Source organism: Rhamphochromis sp. 'chilingali', assembly GCF_963969265.1.
Source record: "Rhamphochromis sp. 'chilingali' genome assembly, chromosome: 13".
Taxonomy (NCBI): domain Eukaryota; kingdom Metazoa; phylum Chordata; class Actinopteri; order Cichliformes; family Cichlidae; genus Rhamphochromis; species Rhamphochromis sp. 'chilingali'.
In genome coordinates this window covers 11,620,926-11,647,805 of record NC_137940.1, presented here as the reverse complement: position 1 = coordinate 11,647,805, position 26,880 = coordinate 11,620,926, and the positions used below count along the sequence as shown (strand labels likewise).

At 40.1% G+C, this 26,880-nt stretch overlaps 1 protein-coding gene across 1 annotated transcript in view; it reads right to left on the bottom strand.

The window, feature by feature from the left end:
• Positions 1-21,190: 21,190 nt before the first annotated feature.
• The window catches only part of LOC308408757 (uncharacterized protein), a gene marked incomplete at its 3' end in the record, with an annotated part of 40,824 nt that continues 35,134 nt past the window's right edge, over positions 21,191-26,880 (bottom strand). Inside the window, exon 6 of the mRNA XM_080901168.1 lies at positions 21,191-21,364. Within this exon, the coding sequence (XP_080757294.1) occupies positions 21,191-21,364 (174 nt within the window). The remainder of the gene's footprint in view (positions 21,365-26,880) is intronic.

The window sequence follows — 26,880 nt, the reverse complement described above, 5'->3', positions numbered from 1 at the left end:
TTTTAAAAACCAAGGGCTGTGACCCTTTATTTTAGGCTCAAGCCTAAAAACAAGCTCCAATGTTTCAACATGGCCTTAACAGTTTCACATGTCCAATGGATCATGTCTGCCTTTGTATGGAAAAGATCCCTAGGAAATTCGGGGGATGTACGGCATATTTCATCTGATACGACCCTTAATTAACTGCAGAGTGTTCTGCTCCTCCGTGGGCGAAAGGTTGGAATAATTGATAAGGGGGATCCAAATTTCCAAATGCAGGAACTGTTTCTTTGCTTCCCTCACTGCTGACTGTAGTTGTTTAATAGCAGTTTCTTTTGCTCTTTGTGCCCTACAATTTATCCCAAATGCCAACACCACCTTCTCCACTTGGTTGTCAATGATTGCTTTGGAAAGTATTCCTTGGGCATGGTGAAAGTTAGTACTGGAGTAACTATCAATTTAGAGGTCTTGGTCTGAGTTGGTCGGGAACCTCGCCGCAGTCAAATCACCTAACACTACCCATTTTCTGGTCACGGTCACATACCGATCCACTAATTTCCTGAGGGCAGAGATGTGGTTTTTTGGCCTGATGGTTGGCTGAGGTGGGGGCCAGATCTAGGTTCTCCATAGAGTTTTCCTCAAGTTGTGAGAAACCCCAAATTGGGGATGAGTCCTCCCTGTGGAGCACTTGGGCAGTGACAAGTCACATAAGTCACAACTTATTCTGTGAGCTAGGGGAGGGGCTGAACCTTCCTCTAAATAGCTCACAGACCTTTATCATAAAGCCACACAACTATTCAATCCCCCATGCTGCCTCATGCAAGGTTGTGGAATCTCCGTCGCAGGTTCTTCTGGATATTCAGGTCCCTGATCTCTCTCACACTCAACCGCTGACTTGAGGTTTATATCTGTCATGGTGGCTATTGTTGCCGTGTTTGGTTTTTGATGTGCGGCTCTCAAGTCCGTCCGAGCTGTGCCCTTGTTTAGTGGATTGAACGGCATGAGTGCGTTGTACTGTCTGCGTTTGTTGAAATTGTGTGTGTCATGATGATGATTATGTTTCAGGGTGTATATGTGGAGGAGGTGGAGGTCGTGGTGTGGGTTCATTTTAATGCCCGTGCTTATCCTCCTCTGTCACTACCTGCACTGTAAAAAAAAAAACTGTAGATTTTACGGTAAAACGCTGGCAGCTGTGGTTGCCAGAAATCTACCGTAAAATTACGGGTGGAACATTTTCTTCTTTAACGGTAAGAAGGTATTGTTATTGTTTATTTTACGGTTAAAAATAGTGCTAGGGTCAATATTTTACCGTAGAAGAAAATGTTTTAACTTGAAGAAAAAATGTTTTTCCCTAGAATTAACATGAAAATAACATATAAAAGAAAGTTTGTGCCAGAAATCACAACATTCTTTCCCTGTAAAATTAACTATCTAAATATAGAAAAAATACAATTTTATTCTGTAACCGTGTTTAGACTAGAGTGCTTTTAAGTGTTCTACTCTTTAAGTTTAATACACAAACCATGATTTTATTCAAATTACTAAATGTAACACAAAAATATCCACCTTAAATTTCCAAAAAAGTATTTTATTTAACATCTTTGATGCTTTGAACATCAAACATTTACATTTTTACTCAACAAATCACAAATAGTTACTAGTCATCTCCATGACAGTAACAGTGAGGAATCACAGAATTCTTACAAGTTCTGTTCAAACTGTGCAAAACCAGTGCTGTAAGTTGAGCACACATTATACTTCACATTACCTTTAGCAGACAATTCAGACACCTTTAAGTGTTTTGGTGCTGTTCTCACTACATAAATGTCAGTACACATAGAATCTTGACTTTTCAAATTATCCAAATACAAATATAGAGAATTAAACATTTTTTCTATAATTGAAAGAAAGTCTGAATTGAAGAAATTACAGGAACAAGTTTACACCCACATATTTTGCACACAGAACTGAGCAGTAAAGCTGAAAATGTACATCTTAAAACTGCATCAGGTAACAAACAAAAACTTTAAACTTGTTTTGAGAACTTCAACTGCAAATTTTTGGATGCCAGCAATGTACTGTACATGCAGCATACTTTTACACTATTGTAATCCAAGAAACAAAATCACCACATTTTTACCAGATACATTTTTCAGATATAAAACAGTGAATCAAAAGTAGAACATGTACTTTTACAAATTGTGTCTAGTAAAACTTCACATTGTTAAAAACTTCCCACTCACAATCAGAAATGTAACAATTGTTTCAAAAACATAACATCTGTAGAGTATGTAACATGGTATACCTTTATCACTTCGTCTCAAACAAGAGGGGTAGGACTAGATCCACTCATGGTCAGCAATGTCTGAGATGAGAGTGAGGACTCTGGGATTGACTGAGAACACTTTTTTCTTCTTGGATTCAACCTTGGTGCCTCTCTCAGGATTTATGGAAAAGAAACACCTTCATGAAAAAAGGGCAAGAGAGATTGAGGAAATTAACAACCTGAGGTGGGATATCAAATGGCCAAGTTTGATAAGCACAAAAATAAATCCATAATAAAAGAAATTTTACCGTTGAAGGAACTCCAGTGTTGATCGTAGTTCCACAGGGTAGTGTATGTTAAAGCAGTAGTAACTGCCAAACATTAGGCAGATAGCAGAGGTGAAGGTTGTGATGCGGTCGTTGACAATCTTCTTGTCAATGCTCAACATGAATGTCTCAGCAGCGAAGCAGGAGGAACCTGAGAATTAACACAACAACAAATTAAAAACTTTAATAACAAGAGCTTTAATGTCAGTCATATATACAAATACAGAGATACTTGTTACATGGATCATAGGATGAGTTATATTACTAGTTGAACTTATATGGTTGTGTTATCCAGTGTATCAGTGTGGAAGCAACAGAACGTGAAACTAAACAAGCCAAGAGTACAAGAACGTGGCAGTTACAACAGAAAAAAAAAAGTTGAATTTTGTACTTTCGGCTTACCGCAAACAATGATGACGGGTGTTGGTGGCACTTTCTCCATCTGAACATCTTCTGCAAGGCTTGTCATCTCAACGCAGTGGAACAGAAGCTCTCCCTTCTCGTCAAAATGAGCCAGTAAAAGAAACATCATCTCAATGACTTCTTGCAAGCAACCACTGGACTGCCCTCTTTCAGTCTGAAGTTTGAGAACAGCATTCAGGACTTGCTTGTGCTTTTGTGCATCAACATATTTGAGGAACTTTAACAGACGTGCACCCTTTTTGTCCACATTGGCAAGGAAGGTCTCCATCAGATTCACACCAGTCAGTTCTTGGAAATGTGCGGTCATACCAACTTCATTGAAGAGAAAGGGCCATTCCTGGCATAGTTTCTGGATGCTTGCCCCTTTGTTGATGTCTTTATGCTGCGTGTAATAGGTGCACTTGACTAGTTCTTTCACAACATCTGTACTGTAGTTATTCTTTTTAAACAGCTTCTTCATTTCTTCTTTTTTTTCAAGCTGACTCTCCACAGTCTCAGAGAGTGGCAAATGCTTTGGCTCCCAGCTAATACAGCCATATGTGTCTTGAACCCTTGCTTTTTGTTCAGCTGGTATTTCATCTGTGTCGTTGTCGTCATCTGATATTGCTTTGCGTTTTTTTACCTTTGGTGTGTCAGGTTGCTTGACATTTTCAACTCTTGCCTGAAGTTGCTTTACAAGAGAATGATATCCAGGTCCAATAACATCACCATCAATCACATCTTGAAGAGACTTGGGATACTTGGCCACCATCCTTTTTGCTATCTCTGTAGTATTGTGTTTGGTTGGATTCTTACAAGTCTTCATCATTTCAGAGACCACAATCCTTATCATTTCTCGTCTTTGTCTTGCGCTTGGTCTTTTCTGTCTTTCCAAGTTCTGCACCAACTCCTCAGGGAGCCTCTGCCATGGTATCTCAAATCTCTCTACCCAGTTTGGTAGTAATGGTGTACAGATTCCTGAAAGTGATGAAGTAGTGGTGGATGATGTTGGTGAAGAAGAAATTGAAGGTGGAGAAAGAAGGACATCCACTGGAGAGGAATGTACAGCGATTGGTGTCGAAGTGCCAGAGACTTTAAAAGTACATAAAAAAAGAGATATGAAAGCATTAGATCATGTTTTCTGTTATGTTAAATTCTGCACTGCATAGATACATTTTGAGATATTAAGGTTACACAGCGTGGTCAAAACTTAATAATGCAATTTGTCTGATAGATTGCATTTCGAAACTCAAAGTGTATTAAATTTCCCCACAAAGCATCCAAGTTTTATTTACACAGAAAGCATGGTTAAATAATGATGGCCACATCAGACTCAGGAACACTCATATTCTAAGTATTTCTAACTTCAACAGCCCTCTGTGCGTTTGGTGTGGTGACAATGTTTTACACTTACCATTTTGGGTCCAGGCAGCCACTAGTCTTCTAGCTTGTATGGGCTTGAGCACTGGCAGCAGGTCATTTTCTGTAATGTACTTTAAATCATCTGTGGTTTCTGCACCAAGTGTTGTCAAAGTATCTTCTACTGACTTGAGAAGTTGATCAGGAAGGTCCGTAAGCACTCCTGCTATTGCATCCCCTATGTTCTTTAAGATAAGCACCTGCGATTCAGCCATATCTGTTAAGACACACATACAAAGAGTTTGGCTCTGGCCCATGATGTCATATCAAGGCATTCAGTCTGACAAGACGCTGTGCTTCAGTGGAACAATCTGGTGTCCGTTTTTCACGTAAGATGATAACGGCCACAAGTCAATCAGTTCAGTGATGAGTCTGCACTCTAATCTCCCAGTGTCATTTTTTACAGAGTACATGTGGTAGCAAGAAAGAAATTCTGCATCATAAACTCTCATGAGAAAATGAAGAGCAGACTCATCTTTAATAAGAATGAGGAGAAGTTCACCAAACTCCATTGACTGATCAAACTTAGTGACAATAAAGTGACCCTTTCTGTAATTAAGCCCATTATACTGAACAGCAACTGGAATCTTTGTATTGCTTTCAGTAAAGCCAAAATGTAGGACTGCGTCTTTAACTTGCTCACTGTAAAGCTCTGAGTAAAATGGTGAGCAATCTTTTATTTGCAATGCTGGAGGACTCACTGACCCAGCAGAAAGGAAGGCCTGAAACATCTGATGTCTCTCTGAAAGAGTCAAGCACAGATTTTTGAAATTTTTCAGATGCCTTGCACATCTTTTGAAGTAACTGTGTTTGCTCTCAAAGCGCATTGTCCAAAGCCTGATGAGAGGGCCAAATTTTAGGATCAGCCCTGGATAATGTCGTAAGTAATGGTGTTTAGGTCTTAAGTTGATATTAGGAAACAGCACCTTTCTGGTTTCCAAATACTCTTGGATGAGAGCATCCAGATAAGTAACCTGAGCCTTGGAAATTTGCTGAGCACAAATTAGGTCAACAATGTCCTTAAGCTGCAACGTTAACTGCCACACATCATCTTGAGAGTTCTGCACTCTGTCTCCAATTATGAGAGGTAAAAGTCTCAAGAAGTTCCAATTTTGAACAGCTTGTCCACCAAGTTTCAATGTTTTTGGACTGACCTCACAAGGTTTGGATGAAGCATCTGTTTCTTTGTATTTAAATTGCTTGATGCGCCTGTTCAGAATTGGGTAAGTGAACCATTTATTTGTGTTGATGAAGTACTTGAGGTAAAGAGCAAGATCGTATGAGAGGACACCCTCAAAGATGTCATGACCGAGACATGGGGGCATGCCAGGTGTGCAAACATCAAAGCTTTGTAAAGAATTAAATACAGACCTGAACTTTATCCCCTGAACTTCTGACACGTCTTCTCTTTCCAGTTGTTCAGTGGCAGATCTATACGTTTCTGGGGTCCGCTGAGGTCCACACACTGCTGGATCAGCACCCTGAAATTCAGTTCAAGTTAACAGACAATATCTGCACAAGTACACTGATGAACTGAAATTTTCTGTAAAACCCCCAATACAATGAGAGCCCAGGTTGTCTCCAGCAATGCAGTAGAGGGCTCCTTTCACTACAGTTTTGTCTGCCATTGTTATCCCATTCTCCTCTAGTACCTTCAAATCAGTCAGGAGTTCTGAAAAAACATTTTCATGGCCAAATTCTTTGAAATCCTTCTCCCTACACAGTAAGACAAGCTGCATATGATCAGTATTTGACCGGGCATGGGGGGGGGGATGTTGAGTAGAGAGAAGTACACAGCCAAAACCTTGTGCTTCTTTTTGGCAGAACCAAGTGGGTTCACTACTTCAAATGCATCCTGGTATAGAACCAGCTTGAGGCAATGTGGATTTTCCTGAAAAAATTTGTTTGACACAAACACGTTACCATCACAACAGTCGCTGAGAACATCTGGTCTTGAAACATTATTAGGATCCACTGATATGAGACCTTGCCAAAAACTTGATTCCAGCATACCCTTCAAAGTATTTAGCAGAGGAACATAATAGGCAAATCTCTCCATCCTGTTCTCGTCCCTGCCCAAAAACACTTTTCTGGGTTCAACATACTTGAACACATCTTTAAAGCACTGAACTCTTGAATAAGCAGTTCTCATGGGCCCTGTGTGACAAGCTGAGAACAAGTCAGATTGTTTTACTGTGTCACAGATTTTTACAATGTCTTCATCTGAAACTGACATATCTTTTAGAAGTGACCTTAGTCTATTCAATGTATACATCTGTCCCAATTCATGTATATTTTGTATTTCTTCAACAATGGTTTGAATGGTAGATGCTGGCAGAAGATGTTGTCCCTGTAGTTTAATGTAAAACATACATACATTTCTGAGATACAGGTCACTGAAATTAGACCCATCCATTCCAGGGTCTTCTATATCTGATACACTGGCACCTTCCTGTATGGTGGCACTTGTAGATGGACTCTCTGACTGAGTATCTTTGTTTAAACCACAAATCACATTTTCCAAACGTTTGTGTTTTCTAGACATATGGGAGGTAAATGTAGATTTTACAGAGAACTCACTTTGGCATCCTCTCACTGGACAAGTTACATGCCATCCCTCTTCTATGTGTTCCTTTAAGTGAGCAATCAAAGCTTTAGTTCCCTCACATTGGCGTTCACAAAGTGAGACAGTGCAATTCAAACCCATTAAGGTAGCATTCTGAGAAACAGTTGCGGTACCAGTGTGGTGGCGGTAGAAGTGAGACTTTAAAGCAGCATATCCAGAAAACACCTGCTTACAACTTACTTCAACACATTTAAAAATACACCGGGGTTCATTACGATGCAGTCTGCAATGCAAAACATAAGCTTTCACGGACTGAACCGATTCTCCACATATGCTGCAAAAATACATAGTCAATATGACACAGCTGCGAGGCTAGCTAACTTAAAGCTTCAGCCGGATTTCAAATAAGGCGGGAAAATCCAGGCAGCATTTAGACAAAGCATTCAAATATAGCTATACTAATTAGACGGTTTCCATTAATACACCCGTCTCCAAAACACGTCTCAACGAGCACTGCTGGTTTTGCAAGGCTCTTTTCAGCCTAATGTAGCTAACGCTAATGCTAGAAACGAGCTAAAGCTAACGTAAATTTATCATTTGCGCCTTCACTGCCTGCAACACAATGCTGTCGATAAATAAACCAAGTTGGATTATTTTCTTACCGTAGTAACTGAAGACGAGCTGTGGCAGACGTTAAATTAAAAAAATGAGAAACAGTTCGACGAAAATGAAGATAGCGTGATGCCGTAGTAGTCCAAAGCAAAACTTGTGTGGAGCTGTACAGACGTTATCTGCGGCGGAGCCTGATGCAGTGCGCTGATTGGTCCATTTGAAATCAGGCGCCTTGATGTGAAACGGTGCTCTAAACTTCAGGGGAAAATGCCTAGTTTTGGGAGGAGGTGCTTTTAAAATCTTTTTTCTTCATATGATAATTAACTATGAATAAATAGAACAGACAACAGATTATTATTTTAATACTTATGGGATTATATGAATTTACCCAATAATATAGTATGTCTATCATTAGCTGTAGGTCTCTCCAGTTGTTGTTAGCTTTTACATTTTAAACTCATGGTTTATTGAGTTAAACAGAATGTAGATTTAACAGCTACATCCCATATTCTTTACAAAAACTACATCCAAAAATTGCCCTAATACATTTCTAGTATAAAGATCTTGGGACATATGTACCTGTTATATTACAATTTGAGAAAGAATATGCTGTATTAAATGTGCTATGAATCAAGAATGGATTTAATGTAAAGTGCTTTGGGCTTCTTGAAAACCGCTATCTAATCCATTATTATTATTATGTGAAATTAATGCAAAAATCACAAAGTCATATTACAGCATGTATCCATTACCAGCACAACCATGCTTACATTCAGCAATTAAAACCTGTATTTTTTTCAATAAATAAATGTAAAAAAAATTGTGTTTGCCTGTTCTAAACTTTATTGGAATCTTCTGTTAAAAAAACTATGCAAGAGTGATTTACAGTAGGTTTATGTATTTTTTTCAGAGAAAAAATGTACATTTACAGTTTTTCCACATTTCTTTATTTACGGCAATTTCACATCAAATCAACAGTTTTAAACTGTTTTATAGTTAACAGGTTTTTCCTGTCGTATTTTTACTGTCTTTCACTGTTAAATATACGGATCTTTTTTACAGTGTGGTCCCCAGGTCCCTCTTCACAGGATGCAGTGAGTGCCTCTGTATTCTCAATGACATCCTCTATCATGCATGAGAAGTTTTGGTAAGCCCACCTTGTGGCCACTACAAAAGCTTCCACTCCTGGGGCAGCTCTCTAAACAGTTCGTATAAAATGTTCTGTAGAGTTGTGGTGTAGTGATCTTCTAAGATGAGCAATGTGTTGTATCCCCAAAAATTGGGGATACAACACATTGTATTGTGTACATCTTTCATACCAGCTCTCTTACTTGCGATTGCGGATCTGCTGCTTTTTGTTGCCCCTGGAAAGGTTTCAAATTCAAATTATATTTGTCACGTACACAGTCATACACAGTACGATATGCAGTGAAATGCTTGGACAACTGCTCGTGACCTAAAGAAAACAAAAAAGGAAAAGGCTATGAATAGATAGGAAATAAATATGAAAAATTAAAAAGGGAAATAAATATGAAAAATTAAAAGGGTAAATTTTACTAGGAAGGAATAAAATATAAATTAAGGTTAAAAAGGAAATAACTGTACAACACAAATTAGAATGAAGGGTTTAAGCTGAGGGTTAGGGTTAGGTACTGATTTTTCATGGTTAGGGTTACGGACGGTGGCTAGGGAAAGCTTTATGTCAGTTAGATGTCCCCACGAAGATATGAAAACACAGTGTGTGTGTGTGTGTGTGTTTATAAGAACACAATATTTGAGCAGTATTTTATTAAATTATTGGAAGACAGCATTTTTCTGATATTTTTTGGTTAAATATTCAAATAAGGCGTTATCTAGCTATTTTGCATATGCTACTACCAGAACAGGATTTGAATAAATGAATACATTTTTAAAAATGGAAGGTTTATTTTATTGCTTCATAAATCTACAATTTTCTGTAAATCACATTCTAAATGGTATTTTAATAAAAACCTTCAGAATATAGACAGGCATAAAACTGTGAGTGAACGTTAATGCAAAATAGCCTGAAAGGTTAAAACTGACATGTTCACATATGATGTATTTTTTAACTGAATCGACCACATGTAAAGAGATGTGCTTTGTAGCATATTTAACTGCCATCTGCACTTCCTGGGAAAGATACAATATACTAAAGTGTAACTGGACTTTTGTTTATTTGCAGAAAACAGTACATAAGCAGCAGATGGTCATTTCCTCCTGTTAGTCACATATGATTTGTCATGATGGCGAATGTCTTCATCGAGGAGTTTTGTTTATTTGTAACCTTATTAGCAGTTTTCACTTGTTTCCTCCCCTCCTGCTCTTTGTTAGCACTCGGCCGTTTTCATCATCACACGGACACTGTGAGAGGTCTTAAAATAGACGTATATAAAACGTCTTTAAAGGCTACAGAGCTGATTTGCATGATGGCCGTCGTTTGATGAGCAGTGGCGAAAGAACATTTGGCTGTCACGTTTGTAGCTGCTTCAGCCAAAAACAGAGAGCAACATTTCACTCCACCCTGTGGACCAGAAGAAAAGTTCCTGTTTCTAGAGACGCTTTAACTTCAATCCTGACACGCTTTTGGCTTTTGCTCACTTCTGTCATCCTTTTTGTTATCATCGCCAAATCCAAGATGTCGCCCTCAAGTGTAGCAGTGGAGCCTCAGAAGCTGCAGCCGCCACAAGCAAGCCGCCACAACCCCTTCCTTTTTTCCCTTCCACCATTCCATTTTATCTCGTGCTCTTTAATTGACTCGCTGTGTGATGACGGAGCAGTGCGAGAGAGTGAGGGATGGAGCGAGGAGGAAAGTATGTTCCTAGATGTGGAAGGCAGTTGTGGGAGGGCTGTGATGAAAAAATAATGATGCTAGTTACATTCTATTACACAAAATGTAGAATATGGCAATGAAGTCCCCCCACAACATTTCCTCCTTAATATCGCCATCATCATCAGCCGCTGCTGCTGCTGCCGCGAGGAATTGTGGGACATCACACAGCGAGGAGCTGTGGTGGATGTGCTTTTTCACACATACACGCTTCTCTTTGTGTCTTCATTTATTCAGCTTTTAATGTATTTTTCATATCATACTTCACCTCATTATGGGTTTTATTTCTCAGTTCTTGGGCTGTAACTCATTAACATGGTGTTAATGTGGGGTTTTTCGTGGTTGCCATAGCATCACTGTTATATATGCACACATGCATATTATGCTACACACTAACATACTGTGTATTGTGAAGAGTTTTTTTTTACAATGAAATTCACAGTGAACTGTTGTGATCTACAGAGGGTGAATTCTGAGGACGTCCGTGAGATGCCACCTCTGTCTTGCTGTTACACATAAGGTGTCATTGACCTGAGGTCTCTGTCCCCTTTGTGTTTTGTACTGGTTTGCATTTACTCGATCGATGACATGCTGGAGAGGTTATATCTCTCGACTGGCTTGGGATCATCTTGACGTTCTCCCAGAAAAGCTGAAGGAGATGGCTGGAGAGAGGGTGGTCTGGGTTTATGCGGGGCCCCTGCAATGACGCAGGATGCATGGTTAGGTGTCACACAACAACTTTCTGCAAAGTCTAAAAAGAGTTTGTTTTTTTATATATATAATTGCAAAAAACAGAAGGGAAAAATATTTCATATTTAAAACAGTCATACTTTGCAAATAATGTGTAATTTGTGGATACAGGCAGCTCATCCCCACATGTTTTCTTTCTGCGGGCTTCTGCTTTAGTGCTCTGGAATCTAATTTAATCCAGTTCAGACATCTAGTCCCTTTTTTAACAGGATTTATTTTCACAGAAAATGATCGGCTCTGTTTTCTTTTTAAAGGAAGGGGAAATCACAACGTAATTTAATATGCAACACAAAGCTCAACATTTAGCATTGAAAGTGCGAATTGGGTGGAAAGACCTGCTGCACAGGTGCACCAACAACAAATATTTTCTTCAAAAAGGTCAAAGTCAGATCTTTGAAAAAAGTCCATCAGTCTTAATATCAAAGCAGCAGGATCACAGCGCCAAACTCAATTTAAAATCTGCACTAAATAAAGCAACGAGAGCTCCTCACTGAGTGTGACACAATTTCATCAGGTTCAGATTAGATGAAAATTTATTGATCCCCGCAGGGAGATGGTGTCACTGCAGCAGGAAAATAATAAAAGGCTAAAATTGAATATAATTAGAAATATGGTAAATGAGGGGCAATACACAAGACAATACAACCACAAAATCCACTGTGTCCAGGACAAAAGAAGATGAAATGAACAAGAGAAAGAGATGAAAACATACAAAGAAGAGGCAATAAAAAAACCTCCCAGTGCTCATTCCATCAGCAGGACACGGTAACTTTATTTACACAGCACATTTCATACACGCTTTAATTCAAACTGCTTCACAAAAGATATTGAGACTTAAACAAAGAAATGTCAGAGAAAAAAGAAGAAGTAATAAATAATAAAGAGAAAAATATGATGGTACAGAGATGAGAGCGAAAAATGATTGTGGCAATACAAAGAAGGGGGGATTCCTTAATTATAGTATAAAAAAATGTTTTCCACATGTAGAGCCGATGCAGATGAAAATTTTACCAACCTTTTAAAAAAATCCCTTCGAGAGGGAATAATAAATTATAAAAGTATATAAAATACACTTCAAGTCTGAATGAAGATCGATGCCCTGGATCATTGAGCTCAATTTTGCAAATCAGTAAGCAGGACTGTTGTATGGTAACAATAATGGTTTGCATTATAAAAGGAGCTAAATGAAAAACATTTGATCCGAGCTTCTGAAAACGCACCTATATGGAACATGGCCTGTGTTTCTAATAATAATATCATTGTAAGTTATCCCGTGATCCATTAGGCCAGACTTCAGACTAAAACACTTTCCAGCTACTCTTGGTCATGTCATGGAGATGGGACATCCTTAATGTGATCATGTGATCATCTCAGACATGCCTCCAACCTGCTGTTCAAGCCTTCTGTTTACAAGGGACAAGTAAGGGTCAGTTGAATTAAAACAGCTTGTTTCAGACAGAAGATGATCTAAGGCCCAATGAATTGTGCAAAACTACTCTAAAGAAATTTTATGTGTAGCTAGCATGGTTTAGCATACAAGCTATGTTGTACTTTAAATGAATTCCCCATTGATGCAATTATTAAAAAGATTGCTTTGTGCATAATAAATGATTACTTTTAATATTTCCTTATGCTTTAGAGTTATTAGCCTCACTATACTGGTATGAAACTGACTCACAGCAGAGCAGACAGCTCTGCAGTGTGTTAAATGATATTAATCATATTTTTGTCTTTAAACAGACTTATTAGTTTGCCTATCACTGTTGCTATTGTGCATCAGTGACAGTGTTAAAACTAAATAGCTCCACCCACAAGTCCAGATGAGCCACCTCGCCACTCCTCCAGGAGCTCATCTTTGAGATGTGGAACATGGCAGGGCTGAAAGGGTTTTCTCCATCTCGCAAACTGTTCTCCCTTTTTCTTCTTTTCGTCTATTTTTTCCTCACTCCCTCCACCTCCCTCTTCAGGCCCACCCTGCATCTTTTGCTGAATAGGCAGATCATGAATCGAGCTCTGTTATAGAGCCTGTTTCCTCAGCGCGCTTTATCAAAGTCAACCCTGTGTATTAAACACAGTGCTGAGGCCATGAGGAGAAGAGAGGATGAAGAAAAAAGCATTCAGGGAGCTCTCATCCTCCTCCACTGTGAAACGAGGACACTGCAGTGGAAGTCCTGCCGGGGGAACGGGGGGCTTCACGCTGAGGGTCAGACATCAGGGGGGTTTTAGTCAAGAGGACCAAACAGAAGGGAGAAAATCTCCTCAATTTCAACCCTTCTGTTCCTTCTGAATCCACTAATGCTAATCCCATGCTATCCTCATCCAGACGCTTGTATCTTAGAGGTGAAGACACAATTGAAGTCAAACCTCCTTCAAGCTTTTCAACCCCCAACTTCTGAGCTCTGATAAGTGACTGAACATGATAAAACTGGCTGAAATCTTAGAGGAGGGGTAAAGTGCTACTTGTTTGCATTTGAAGGATTATAAAATGCATCCTGTGCGACCCAGGTGTCCTTTAAATAACAGTATCTAGTACAATATCTGTACGATATCAATATCTGTAGCACATGAACAAGTAGAGGATTGGCGCCAATGAAAGAAAGTAGTAGTAAAGAGACGCAACATACACTCGAGGGAAACAAATTTTGAACAAAATATTTGTGCTGAACCAGAAGCTTAAGAAGTTTAAGAAAAAGAAAACCTAAGAGGTCAGTTTATTCAAATGGATCGTGTCTGATTCAATTTGGAATCTATGAAAACCTTCACAGCTGCTACCAGAGCTGCTGGTGCCCTGCAGCATTACAGCCATCACTTAGTCTGCTGACATAACCTCTGGGGGTACAATTTTTCTGTTCTTCCAGTGTAGCCAGTGGATATCTGGGCCAAGACTTCCTGTTCTCTTAGCTACTCACTGCTGGAATTAATGCAGAAAAACAAAATCTCCATCTCTGACTCTGCACTTCCTTTTTGGTTCTCTGCACAGCTGTTTATGTTTACTGGAGTAAAAATATGATGGTGACTATTAAAAAAAACAAACAAGCTAAAGCAAACAAACCAAAACAATCAGCGGTTGCATAGATTTTTTTTTATTGTCCCACATGATTGGAAGTAGTTGCAGCAACCAGCTGGTCATAGACTCAACCTCTTTCAATCGTAAGGCGATCAAGCGTGACTGCTATCATTTTCAGACAGATTGGTGAAGGTTTGCAAATAATTGTCATCTAACTGATAAACCCAGACTGTCAATTTATTGTGATCAGTCTGACGGTGCATTCACACCGAACGCGATAGACACGACCAAAAAGCACCAGATGCCCCTAGCTGGTCGCCTGCACATTCGCACCTCGAAGTGCGTCCAAAGCGAACTGATCGCGCTTTAAAACATGCAATTTTCACGTGTGTGAAGCGGAAATGTGGGAGGAAGTAGTGCCAGACGTTTGCAAGACGGCATCTGTCGATCTAGCGTTTGAAGAGAGAGTCTCCCTTCTCTATTCACTGTGGAGAGCAGAGCAGCAGCATAAAGGACGGTTTACACATTACTCATTAAAAAAATTTATTTGCAATAATATTAAAATGCTCAAACTGAAAAACATTAAACATAAATATATAAAATATAACTATTTACAGAGAGACAGGAATAAAAAGGATCCAGCTTAAAGTGGAAGAGCCTCAGGGAGAAGGAGGAGAAAAATAAGAACATTGTTTCTGCCCTGGAGAGCCTGCTGCCTCATCAGAAAACTACTGATTGCTAGAATGAATGGCTTTGGCTGGACCTGCCCCTTTGAACTAGGTCAGAGCATCACGTCACCAGGCTCCTGATTGGTTGTCGCAGCATGACTTGAGGCTGGAGTTCAGATTTTTCCAACTCGAGCGGTAGATGCGATAAGCGCGAATGCACAAAATGCACCACACAAACTGCAGCGTGTATTTTACTTTGCGCTTCAAACGCGTCAGTCGGGCTACTTGGTTGCGCGAATCCGGCAGAAAAGCGTTTTCGTGGCGCATATCGGCTTCTCGCTCCTACATTGACTTTACATGTAAACCTGAACCTCTGGTCGCGTCTATCGCGTTCGGTGTGAACGCACCCTGAGTCAGTCTGAGCCAATGAACACGACTCGTTTGGTACTCTGGCTTCCACAGTCCAACAACATGTAGTTAGTGGGGTTAGGCCGATTTGTGGTTGTAAATTGCCCATACGTGTCAGTGTGAGTGTGAATAGTTGTCTGTCTCTGTGTTACCTCACCTCTCCCCCCACAGCAGCTGGGATTGGATGTAACCCTGAATTCAACAAGGGGACCTCATTCAGTTCTGATGCTCCAAAGTAGCTTTGAAGACAGGAACTGACTTTGACTGCCATTGTTGTAGACCTGGTCCATATCTTTGAAACAACTGTTTCAAGAGCAACAAGAACACAAGTTAATTGCACAATAATTTGGGTGAATCTCCGGTCCTCAACTTCTGATTTTCTTAGTGTGGCTGTAACATTAAGGCCACAAGTCGAAACACGTTGGTCTCCTAATAATCAAATCAAATCACTTTTATTGTCACATCACATGTGCAGGTACAGTGGTACAGCACATGTGAGTGAAATTCTTGTGTGCGAGCTTCACAAGCAACAGAGTTGTGCAAAATACAATAATGTAAACAAGCATATAAAGTAATAATAATAAAGTTGCTCCCTAGTGTTTCAAGTGTTGCACCAGATCTTTGACCCTCTCCACGCACCTTGGAAGTAGGTGAAGTTGTGCCAGAAACTTTTGGATCTCTGCTGTAGCATTACCCACAACCAGAGTTTGTTCAAACATGATGTGTCATTAGAACTCGCACTACAAGTGAACTGCTAAAGGAAACATGATACCCATGAGGTACCTGTGGACTACTGAGACTGTGTCAGTGGCTGAAAGTTTAAGTCCATACATTTTGATCTTCACAGATCAGAAAATTGAGCAGGCTGCTGCCAGCATCCACTGTTATCAAATCAATCTTTTTCCTTTCCTTTCATATTCAGATGCAGACATCTGTTTATAGAGATTAATCAAACCCTTAAACAACCGCAGGAGCATCATCTCAGAAGGCATATGACAAATAGACTGCACTAACATAACTCAGTTTGTAGAGTTTGTTGCTACAGTATGAAACCCTTTTCAGAGCTTAACTGTGTTATGCAAGATTTGTATTCCCTGGATGGTGTTTGCTTGTGTAGCTCTTTGGCTACATACAGAGGAGGATTATGGGAATTCAACCTACGCAAAGACAATGGAGAAAGAAAATATGTTATGCATACATCAAATGCTTATTGGTTGAAAAGCTAACCTAAATGGGAATGGTGGCAATAGCAGAGTTGACCACAAGAGGAAGATTATACAAAAGAAAAAAAGTAGTGTACCTGTAGTGGTCAGTTTTTAATTCTGGGTGTATAATAACTTCTGTCTTTTCTACAAGATAGGAAAAACTCCAAGACCAACAACAGCACAACACAAACAAGAATAGGACAAGACTTCCTTGCGTCTTTGACACTGCCCTCTGTACACAGCTACGGGACGCACGCAACATGTAAACATGAGCCTCAACTTAGAGCTGTGAAGCACCTTCGGACCACCAAAGCCATGTTAATGTTTGAAAATGTAAGATCACATGTTAAGCTTCCCATGTGGATGTTCTCAGATCAGCATCCACCTTTATCAAAATCAAAAGGCTCTGACATAAATGCTTTTTCTTCGTTCCTCAAATTCGTTTTCAATCGCGAACTGTCATCCTTAACAGTGACTATCAGCCTTGTAATCAATCAATAATACTAAGCACTGTTTAAATCATTGTCTGTCAAACACACTGGGAATTGATTCCCTTCTTCTCTTCCTGTCTTCTTTGCCTCTCTTGACAGTTTGTGGTGAAGCAGTATTGGTCCCAGTTCCAGTTTTAGCTGCTGTGCTGCAGGTTGATGATGCACCCTAGATCAAGCTGTCAAAACCTAGAATATGAACATTTACTGTTTAACCTGCTGAAAGTTTCTGAGCTTTTTGAAATTAATTAATGATAAAATGTGTTTGACAAAACACAACAAGGAAAGACTCAAACAGTAGGTATGCTGTAATTACAATTATTAAAACATAACGAAAAGTGTCCAATATCAAAGACCATCCTCAGTTCTAATGACATAAAAAAAACAACACTGGCAAATATATAATTAGAGTAAAATAATTAGAGGGAATCACAAGTGAACAAACAATTATCCTGCAGGAGGAAGGTGACCAGAAAAACCCCCAATAAAAAACAAAAAGGAGCCACCTGAGTAACCTCACCTGTCATTTAAAATCCCCTTGCCAGCAGAACAGTTTTGTTTACCTGCAGATTTAATGGGGCGACTTTGCTCACTGCAAAGTTTTTAGTCGCGGTCACACAAACAGAATGAAATCTCAGATGCAGAAGTGATGTTTGGATTATGAGTGCGGCGACATGGAGCCTCATGATAGCTGCAGTAAGAAAAAGAACAAAAAAACCACCAAAGTTACATTTTACAGCTGCAGGTCAAACAGCTGCAGAAGGCACTGAGGTGCAGCATTAAGGTGTACGTGTGTGTTACACGCCGAGCTGCCACGCTGCGAGGAGAGAGCTCAGGTGGTGATGGAAAGACTGCAGAAACAATCCCCACCCCTGCTTCACATTAGTCACTGATTTACTCAGCTGAGGCTCATTTATTTACTTGTTTATTCCCTCTATTGTGCTTAAATGGATTTACTACCTCCGGTTCAGTATTATTAATAGTGATTAACAATAGTGTTATACAGTATAAATTATATCCGTAGCTGGATTATCCTTCTGGGGAGTCTTGAGGCAACAACAACAAAAAAGTAGAGCTGTGGGCTCATAATGACCTTATATTTAAGAATTCAAGAAACCAAAATGGGCAGACAAGACAGATGAAGATGCAGATCCTGCCTCACAGACTTTACAATAAAACTTGTGCATTATTCGTGATTGTTCCAAAACCAATGCAGAATCACAAACAGAAAACCATCAGGAACATTTTGCCATTGTGGCCTACCTGGAAACACACTGCATGTGCTCTCACACAAATCAACTTAGCATGTTAACATTTAAATTACTTATTCTGTTGCATTACCTACCTGACAAGTACAGCACTACATATATACACATCCTAAGGACTCCAACACACAGTTTATTTAAATAAATCACAGATTAAAGTCTGAAGGCACACTGAACCAGCAGAATCTACAATGTAAACAGTCGTGAAAATAAAGAACCATTAAACGAGAAGATGCGTCCAAACTTTTGACTGGTAGTGTATGTGACAAAAATGCAGAATATATTCAACAATCAAACATTTTTTTCCTGTACATCCAACTTTCCTCTGAGCTCGGTCTGGTAGTGTTTGTACGGCTTCTCCACCAATATCACCTTCAAACTGGCTGAGCAGCTTCAGCATCCAGGCCCTGCACCAAGGCAGAGCTGCAGCAGCAATGATGACAGAACCATCAGCTCGCCTTTCTTCAACAGACTATCTATGCTTTCTCCATGTTGACCAGCAGATTGTAAATAACACTTTTACAATAATAATAGTATATTTTCCAAAATTCCCTTACTTCAATATGTTAAAATCAATCACGGACCTTCCCTCAGGCAACATGCCCACTTTGCTCATGTGGTAATCCATCTATGTGAGTATCTGCTGTCTGGGGGTTCTTGCTTTCATACTGGAAACATCATCCTTCATAATATTTAAACACATTTTATGGGACAACACAACAAATGAAACATTTCTTATAGAAACAAATGTTTTGTACACAACATCTTACAGTTAGAGCAAACCAGGTGACCCTGACCCATCATTTTGACCTTTCACAAGGTCACTTCTCTTCCAGGTCCATTTTTCTCTCCTCACAATCATGTGGTTTTTTTTCTGTTTACCCTCACCCCTGATGGCCGTACCCCTGCCTGAGCCTGGTGCTGGTCTTAAAAGGGACTTCTTCCTCCACACTAGCGCCAGGTGCTTGGTATAAAATATAAAGCACCTTCAGAGAACTGTTGTTGTGAACCGGCTCTGTGTAAGTGAAATTGAATTGAATATACCTTCCCAGCCTCAGTCAAAAGAGTCACTCGACAGCGTGTTGAAATAATTTTTCACCTTCTTCATTTTCACAGAATGCTCTGGTAACAGTTGGAGTGACAGAGGCAGGTTCGGTTTGAGCATCCTCAGAAGAACAGGTCATCCACTCCAGCTCTGTTGTTGCCACGACAACCCCTCTGTTTCTTGCCGAGCCCTCTCAAGCTTGGCCGTTCGGTGTGCATCCATACATCAGCCCTTCTCCCCTTTAATATTAAATGTAATTTATGGAGCGCTTGCATGAGGACAGTTGTCAAAGCGATTTAACAATGACATAAATTCAAACATCAAAGTGGAAATAAATTAAAAAGTAAAAAAGGGAGCTGAAGATAAAAGGACAGACACAGAGGGTAAAAATAATATATTTGTAAAAATAATGGGATAAAAGCCATCACATAAAAGCTGGTCTATAAAAATAGGTTTTAAGAAGAGAAATAACAGAAGACTCTTTCACCTCTCTCCCTTTCTCTCTCCCTCTTTCTCTCTCTAATCTCACCGCCAGTATGTCTCGCCCTCGCTCTCATCTGCCTCCCGCTGCAGTGGAGATGAAGTGTTGCTCTTGTTTTAATTATGCAGAGGAGGCTGCAGAGCAGGACATGACATGTTTCGGTGTCGTCGCCAATTAAGCGGCGTCACCCAGTCGTGGAGCTGGGAGGGAGGAAAAAAGAGGGGGAGGACTGAAAAACGAGGGAGAGAGGGGGAGAGAATGAATGAATCGGATGCATGAAAGTCTTTTTTTTTCTTTTTCATGCAAATGGAGATGCTCCTCATGTAGAAATCTGAAGTCAAAACTTTCACTCCAGTGTACTCACAACTGCAGAATAGTAGAACACCAGCAGAGACAAAAGCAGGAGCAGGAGAAGAACTGTTGTTGCAGTGCTAAACCTAAGCATATTAAGAATTGCATCCAGACTCGGGGTCAGAATTTGCATGATGATTTTTCCCAAATAAATCACATATTTTAAAGCGGTTGCTTTAATCACAGGTTTAGCAGCCTGCAGAGGCCTGCACGACGAGGCACGATCAAAATGCTCATGACATCTTCACCTTATCTGACGTCATTTACCCATCATCAGACAAAGTAGTCACCTGAGAGTGGCATCGACTCAGTAACCTAACCCAGGGTTTCCCAGTTTAAGGACAAGTCTCCTAGCAGCAGACAAATCAGCCATGTGGAAGTGTAAAAGCATTAAAGATACTGTTCTTTAAGCACTTTGAACAGGAAAACTGAAAAAGTGCTACTATATTAATAAAGCTCATTTGAAGACAGGCAAGAAAGAAAGCAAAAACTTCATACCTTTATCTATAGATCTGGATTTCATTCCTTTCTGCTGCAGTGTGTTTGACGGTCGCAATAAAGAACAAATACATGCTTTTAGTAAAAATCTGATATGATGAAAGCTCTGGTTTGAGTTAAAATACACCCTTTCACACTCGTAACTCTTCGAACTAAACATAAGCTACACCTGACACCCTGGCCTTCCTAATGTCATGACCTGGTGTACCTTAAACCCGCCATCCAACACTTTAGGAGTAATGGAGATGCTTCATATTAATAGCTGTTTGGTCCTAATAACGTCTGTTTCTCTGTGTTAGGCATTTTAGCCATGGTATTTGTTGCAATGGCAGCTGGAGTAGTTGTAGCAGAGACATAAGTTAGAAAGGGCACTCAGAGAAAGACCTAAAATCTGTGGATGGTCCAAAACAGCAAAGTGGCAGTTAGACGTACAACTTCCAAGGAAAAAGACATTTTTTAAGAACAAATTTTTTACAAGTTCCCACCCTCACTCATGGTCATGAGTTGTGAGTAGTGATCAAAATAAAAATAGACATATGTGCATATGAGTGTCAGAACTGGGCTTCCTTTAAGGAGTGACTTAACTTTAGGGATGGGGTGAGTAGTTTAGTCATTCTGCAAGAGCTCAAAGCAGAGCCAGTATGTGACCACATCATCTACTAGATGAGGGGTTTTGGGGACATGCAGCTGAAAGAGACTCCAGCAGGACACAGAGATGAGCCCCTTATTGGCTGTTAAAGAGTCCACAAATATAAAACTGTAAAACTGATCACAAGATACCTGAGAGAGAAGGATACACATGGAGAATGAGCATGAATCAGGCCAGGGAAAAGACAATGCTCTACATACACAGAGGACTGCATGGAAGACGAGGCACAGGTGGGAACAAGATGATAATTAAAGCAGATTCAGGTGAAGACGAGACAGGTGAAGACAGAGTATGAGAGGGAAAACAAAAACAGGAAGGGCAAGCACTCATGAAAGTATAAGAAGTGGAAATGAGGAAGAGGAGGGAACTGTGAAACATAGAAAAACAGACGGTGCCTGACATGAACCTGGATATGTGGTTCTAAATGGATGAATATCTGGCTCTAAGCGATACTGGTAGTAAAAGAATCATTCTCAGCAGCCATGAAGGTGAAGCAGAAAAATTAAATGGGAGGAAAATCAGCTTAAGTGACTGCATAAACATATTCTTCTTACCTTCAGGTACTGGAAAGATGCCTCGCTCCATTAGAAACTGCAGTCCAACTACTTGCAGTCCAAAGTCACCATATTGATCAAAAGCACATGGACTCTGTGGGCAGTGATTTGCATTGCATATTCACCAGCTTCCCCCTGATATTCAGCTCCATAGTGGTTTTAAAGTGTCAGGCTGAGACACGGCTGGATAAAGAGCGAGTGGGTATGGTGCAGCAGCAGGTAATTACCACTCCTCCATCGATAACCATTCTAATAGACTTCCAACCAGCTATTTACATTAGGGAGGTGGCCTTCTTATCGTATTGACTTTCATAAAATATATGTGTGGTAGGCTACATTAAAATCAATAAAGCCATTTAAAGAGCATTATCATTAAGAGGCGGCTGTGTATTAAGTTTGACTGTGTGTGTGTGGATGTGTGTGTGTGTTGGCTTGAGGAGGTGGCAATCTACCCTGGTATGATGCCTTAAACCAACATCATTTACTGCATGGCTGCACCATCAGTCAGACTGCCACACACATTCCCTTTCTTTCCATACATCACTCTATAGTTCACTTTCAACTCATGTACAGGCTTCACAAAACCTTGTGAGACTGGAAAGGAACCAAGCAGCTGGGAGGAGTGAATATAAGGTTAATCAGACAGTCAGAATATTATGAGCACCCATAAAAGCTACAGCAGCACAGTGATTACTACACAGTTGTGCCATATTTATTTTTACTGATTCAGAGGTCTCCATCCTGTAGGTGAAAGCAATGCAAACCACATCAGGACTTTATAAAGGCTCTCCGGAGAACAGGGTCAGAATTTACAATACCAGCCTGTGGATGAAAATGATGAAAATGAACAAGTACAAAGGGATCTTCTCTAAGATTCAATTAGAATTAGTTCAGTCTGCCAACATCATCGATCCAAAGATGGTTATGTTTGTTTGCCCAATGCTTCACTGTGGCAGGCTGGTTGGTTTTAGTTGGACCTTTCACTGTCGTGTCACCAGTCGGTGTTGTGCAGCTTCCTAGAGAGCTGGAACTGCTAGGATGAGGCAAGCAGCAGCAGGTTGTCTCAGCCGGTGGCGGTCATGTTTCAAATGTTGGTGGAGCATGGCCGTGTAATGTTGGGGTGGTGAGGCAGGCAGAGGTCGGCACTGAAGCAGAAGCGTGAAGTAAAACATCTCCTTTCCTTTCTCCTTTCTCCTTACCAGAAAATACCTAGATGATCACCTGAGGACATCCCAGTAATTCCTGCCCATGAGGAGAGTGGAATCATCCCAAATACCAGTGAAATTTACACCATTTTCAACTCTGTCAGATTACTTCAAGCACAACATGATTTACATGTCATTTACCAAATTCTTATGAACTTCTGCAAAGTTCTACCAGGACACATAAAAAGCTGGGATGAGATCTAGGCTGCCAGAAGAGCGCCCATCTACAAAATATCGGTGGCACTGGGGAGGTGTGTGCAAACACACAAAGGGATTTCTGAAAAGATTATTGCCCATAGGTGTGAATGTGAGTGAGAAGGGTTGACTATTTCTCTGCGACAGAGTGGTGACCAGGGTGCACCCCGCCTCTCGACCTATGATAGCTCTGGGTTAGGCTCCAGCCCCCCGTGACCCTGATAGGATAAGCAGAAGAGGATGGATAGATGGAATTTTTTCTTTTTATTATTTATTCATTATTAGACAAAAGACAATGTTACACAAGTTCACATCCAAAAAGTCTGGATTTGTTTTCACAAAGCGCTCGGTGTAAAGGCCTTAAGTGTACCGTCTGTGTGATGAGAGAGAAAAATGCAGATGATAAACAGGAAGCATTTGTGTCTCTAAGGCTACGTTCACACTGCAGGTCTTAATGCTCAATTCCGATTTTTTGATCAAATCAGATTTTTTTGTCTGCTTGTTCACACTACAAATAAAATGCGACAGCAAACGCGCTCTAGTGTGAACGCTCAAAGCGGCCCGCATGCGCAAAAGAAGATGTCACACACAACGCGCTCTGTTTAGACCCAGAGCAAACAGTATTGTTTGACTGATGGCCCTTGATATAAAGACTTCGGACTTTACGTTTCCCAATTTTTGCTTTAAGTTATTTTGTTATTTACATAATAAAGTAAATAACCTAATAATGATCCTTATTGCTGTTTTAGAGGAGCGGTGCTTCAAAGGATAGCTGCAGATTTCTGTCAGAATCTGCAGATTATACAGTACAAATAAAATGTTCACGTTTCTCCAACGTTGTCTTTCCAACAGTTTCACTGACATCTACACGGGTGGCCAGGAAGCGTTCACGATGTCTTCTCGGGCGCTGATAATTGGCGTCTGTCTTGTGTCAGTGACGTAAAAGACGGATTTAGTGCAACATGACCGTTCAAACAGCAGTCGCTTTCTAAAACATCGGATATGTATCGGATCCAGTACCACATACGAAAGTGACCAAGATGGGATTTGAAAATATTGGATTTGTGCCGTTCACACTGTCATACCATGATCGGATATGGGTCGCATAGGGTCAAAAAAATTGGATTTGATGCGCTTTCGCCTGCAGTGTGAACGTAGCCAAAGAGTCCCTGACATAAGTGTCAGAGTACAACAAATGAAAACTGGCACTCATACGAACAGAAAACCTGAAAGGCCCTGAAGTGTTCCTTCATCAGAATAAGAAAATCTGTCTTTCTCCTGGTGTGGGGGTCAGGGTGAGACTTGGTCTAAGGGTCTTTCTTATGATGTGGAAGTGAGAGGCCCTCTGATACTGTGGGCTCAGAAAGTGCAGACATAAATCTCACCGTTGTGTTGCTTTCTGTTCCTTCATGAGAAAGACATCTCTCTCTGTCCGGAAAGCTAAAAAGTGATGTTTTCGGTTACCTTGAAAAGCCGTGTCCTTGAATCAAATTCCTGGCCTGCTGCATGAAAAGGCAACTGTTCACTGTAATAAAGCTGCAAGCTGCTGGGAGGAAAGGCTGCTTCCAAAATATCTTTTTTACCTTTGAATGTTAGGCAGTACAGATAATTTTAAACTAAGTAAATAAAGAGGATGTAACCATGAAATATATTTATGTGATCAGAGTAAAGATTAGTCACTTAAGAAATTGTCCATCTTCTGCACTTCTGCACTGCTCGACTCCTGCTCATGTCCAGAACACCTGCACAGGAGGATTCAGGAGGATCAGATGTTGAACTACTTGAAGTGATTGCTTTCAACTTAAAGGATAGTGTGAGAGCTTCGAGGTGAGCCCAGACAATGTGCAAAGGCGCCTGCTGCTATAGGTTGACTGTGTTCAGATGTTTGAATGCTAAAATATGAGCTTCACCTTGGAGCTCCTTTTCAGTGCTCAGCAGCAAGTTTCAGACAAATTTCTACTTAACTGTTGAGTACTTACCTTTCAACATTAACTTTTTGTATGGTCACAAACTTTTAAGGTTTTTAGAGGTTTTTTAAAGGGATTCTGATGAAATGTGAAAAGTCTTTACAAGTTATTTCTGAACATCAATATCAGAATATATAAGAGTCAAGAACCCTCATGTATGCTACCGCTGTATATAGTATCTTACTTATTTTTTATTTGTTTGTACTTTATTTGTATTTTTTGTATTTTTCCGTCTGATATCTGTACCTCAGCTGAGGTAACGTCGTGGGATCAATAAAGTCTTATCTTATCTTATTTCAAGAATCTTCAGACATTACTTAATGGCTACTCAAACATACAAGAACAGCACTTATTTTTATTGACTGCCCCAGCAGTAGGTGATCTGCGTAGACTCAAACAGAGGCGAGAAAACTAAATCTTAACAAAAGGCAAGCCAGTTTATTGTGGCTTAGGAGCAGGTACAAAACAAAGGGTGAACATAAACACTAACTAAACTGAAAAGAAAATTATCTGTGTCAGCTGTGGTCCCCGTGTGCTCCCACTTCCCTCGTTAACCCTCTGTGTATTTATGTGCATGTCTCCCTCAGTTCAGTGTCGCGTCGTCAATGTCTCCTCCCCGAACCTGTGTGCCTTTCTGTGTTCCCTCGGTCTTCTGTTAGCATTCCCAGTTTAGTTCTGTTTCGTTGTAAGGCCTGCAATAAAGCAATGATTTTGAGTTCAGTTCCTGTCTCCGTGAGTTTTGCGTTTGGGTCCTCATCTGCCTCCACACAGCTAGTTCATGACAAACTGGAACTAAAACATCTCCAAAAAGCAGCAAAAAGTAATCGTAACTACAAAATAACCTCAGACAATAGGCCGTGTGAATCACGGACAGAAGAACATGGTGAACTTTTGGTTTTGGCCTTTTGAAAATAAATGTTGATGCTTCCGTAGTGGATGGTTTTTATTTTACTTTATGAACCAGATTTATGTAAAATAACCACCCAAAGCTATGATAAATAAAAGAAAATAGCAGAGTGGTCCATTTTTGCTGATGATCCAGAGGGCTCGCTAAGCCCTCATGACCCCTGATTCAACTCTGGGGAATTTCAGAAACCAACAAGAACCTCCACAATCATTTAGCAGCGCTAAAGGCAAACAAATAGAGTGGACCAGCTACACTTTGTATTTTAATCATGACATGAAGCTTAGATACATTTTAATGAGCAACCAGAAACACAAAAACAGACACGAAACCATTAAAGCAATAAAAGAAATCCTTATTCTCTTAATCCTTCAATCACAGTAAAGACTTTGGATAAATCCTGGTATGGAATTGAATTTCGGCATTTGTACATATTGTCCTTTTAAATTACTTATTTTTATTTCCGTTCTTGAATGGACCATACAGTCCTCTGTCAACTTAAAGAAGCCTTGAAGAAATAATGACTAGCTGACAGTTTTCACTCTATAGGACTAAAATTGTCCCTCAGAAGCAGAAGAACATGCAAACACATGCAGAAATAAATAAAAGGAGTGGATTAGGGATTATGTGAAATGTTGCTTGTTTTTAATGTGCTGTTTGTTTTGCGAGGCGACGTCACTTTGACACAGTTTCAGGAATAGAAACCTTTCAGCTGATGTAACCCCTCCTGCCTCCAGCAGCCTTGTTGGAAGTCATCAGCGAGCAGCTGCTGTCTTTCCTACACGGTGGGGAGAAAAATCCTAAAGTCTTTAGTTAAATACA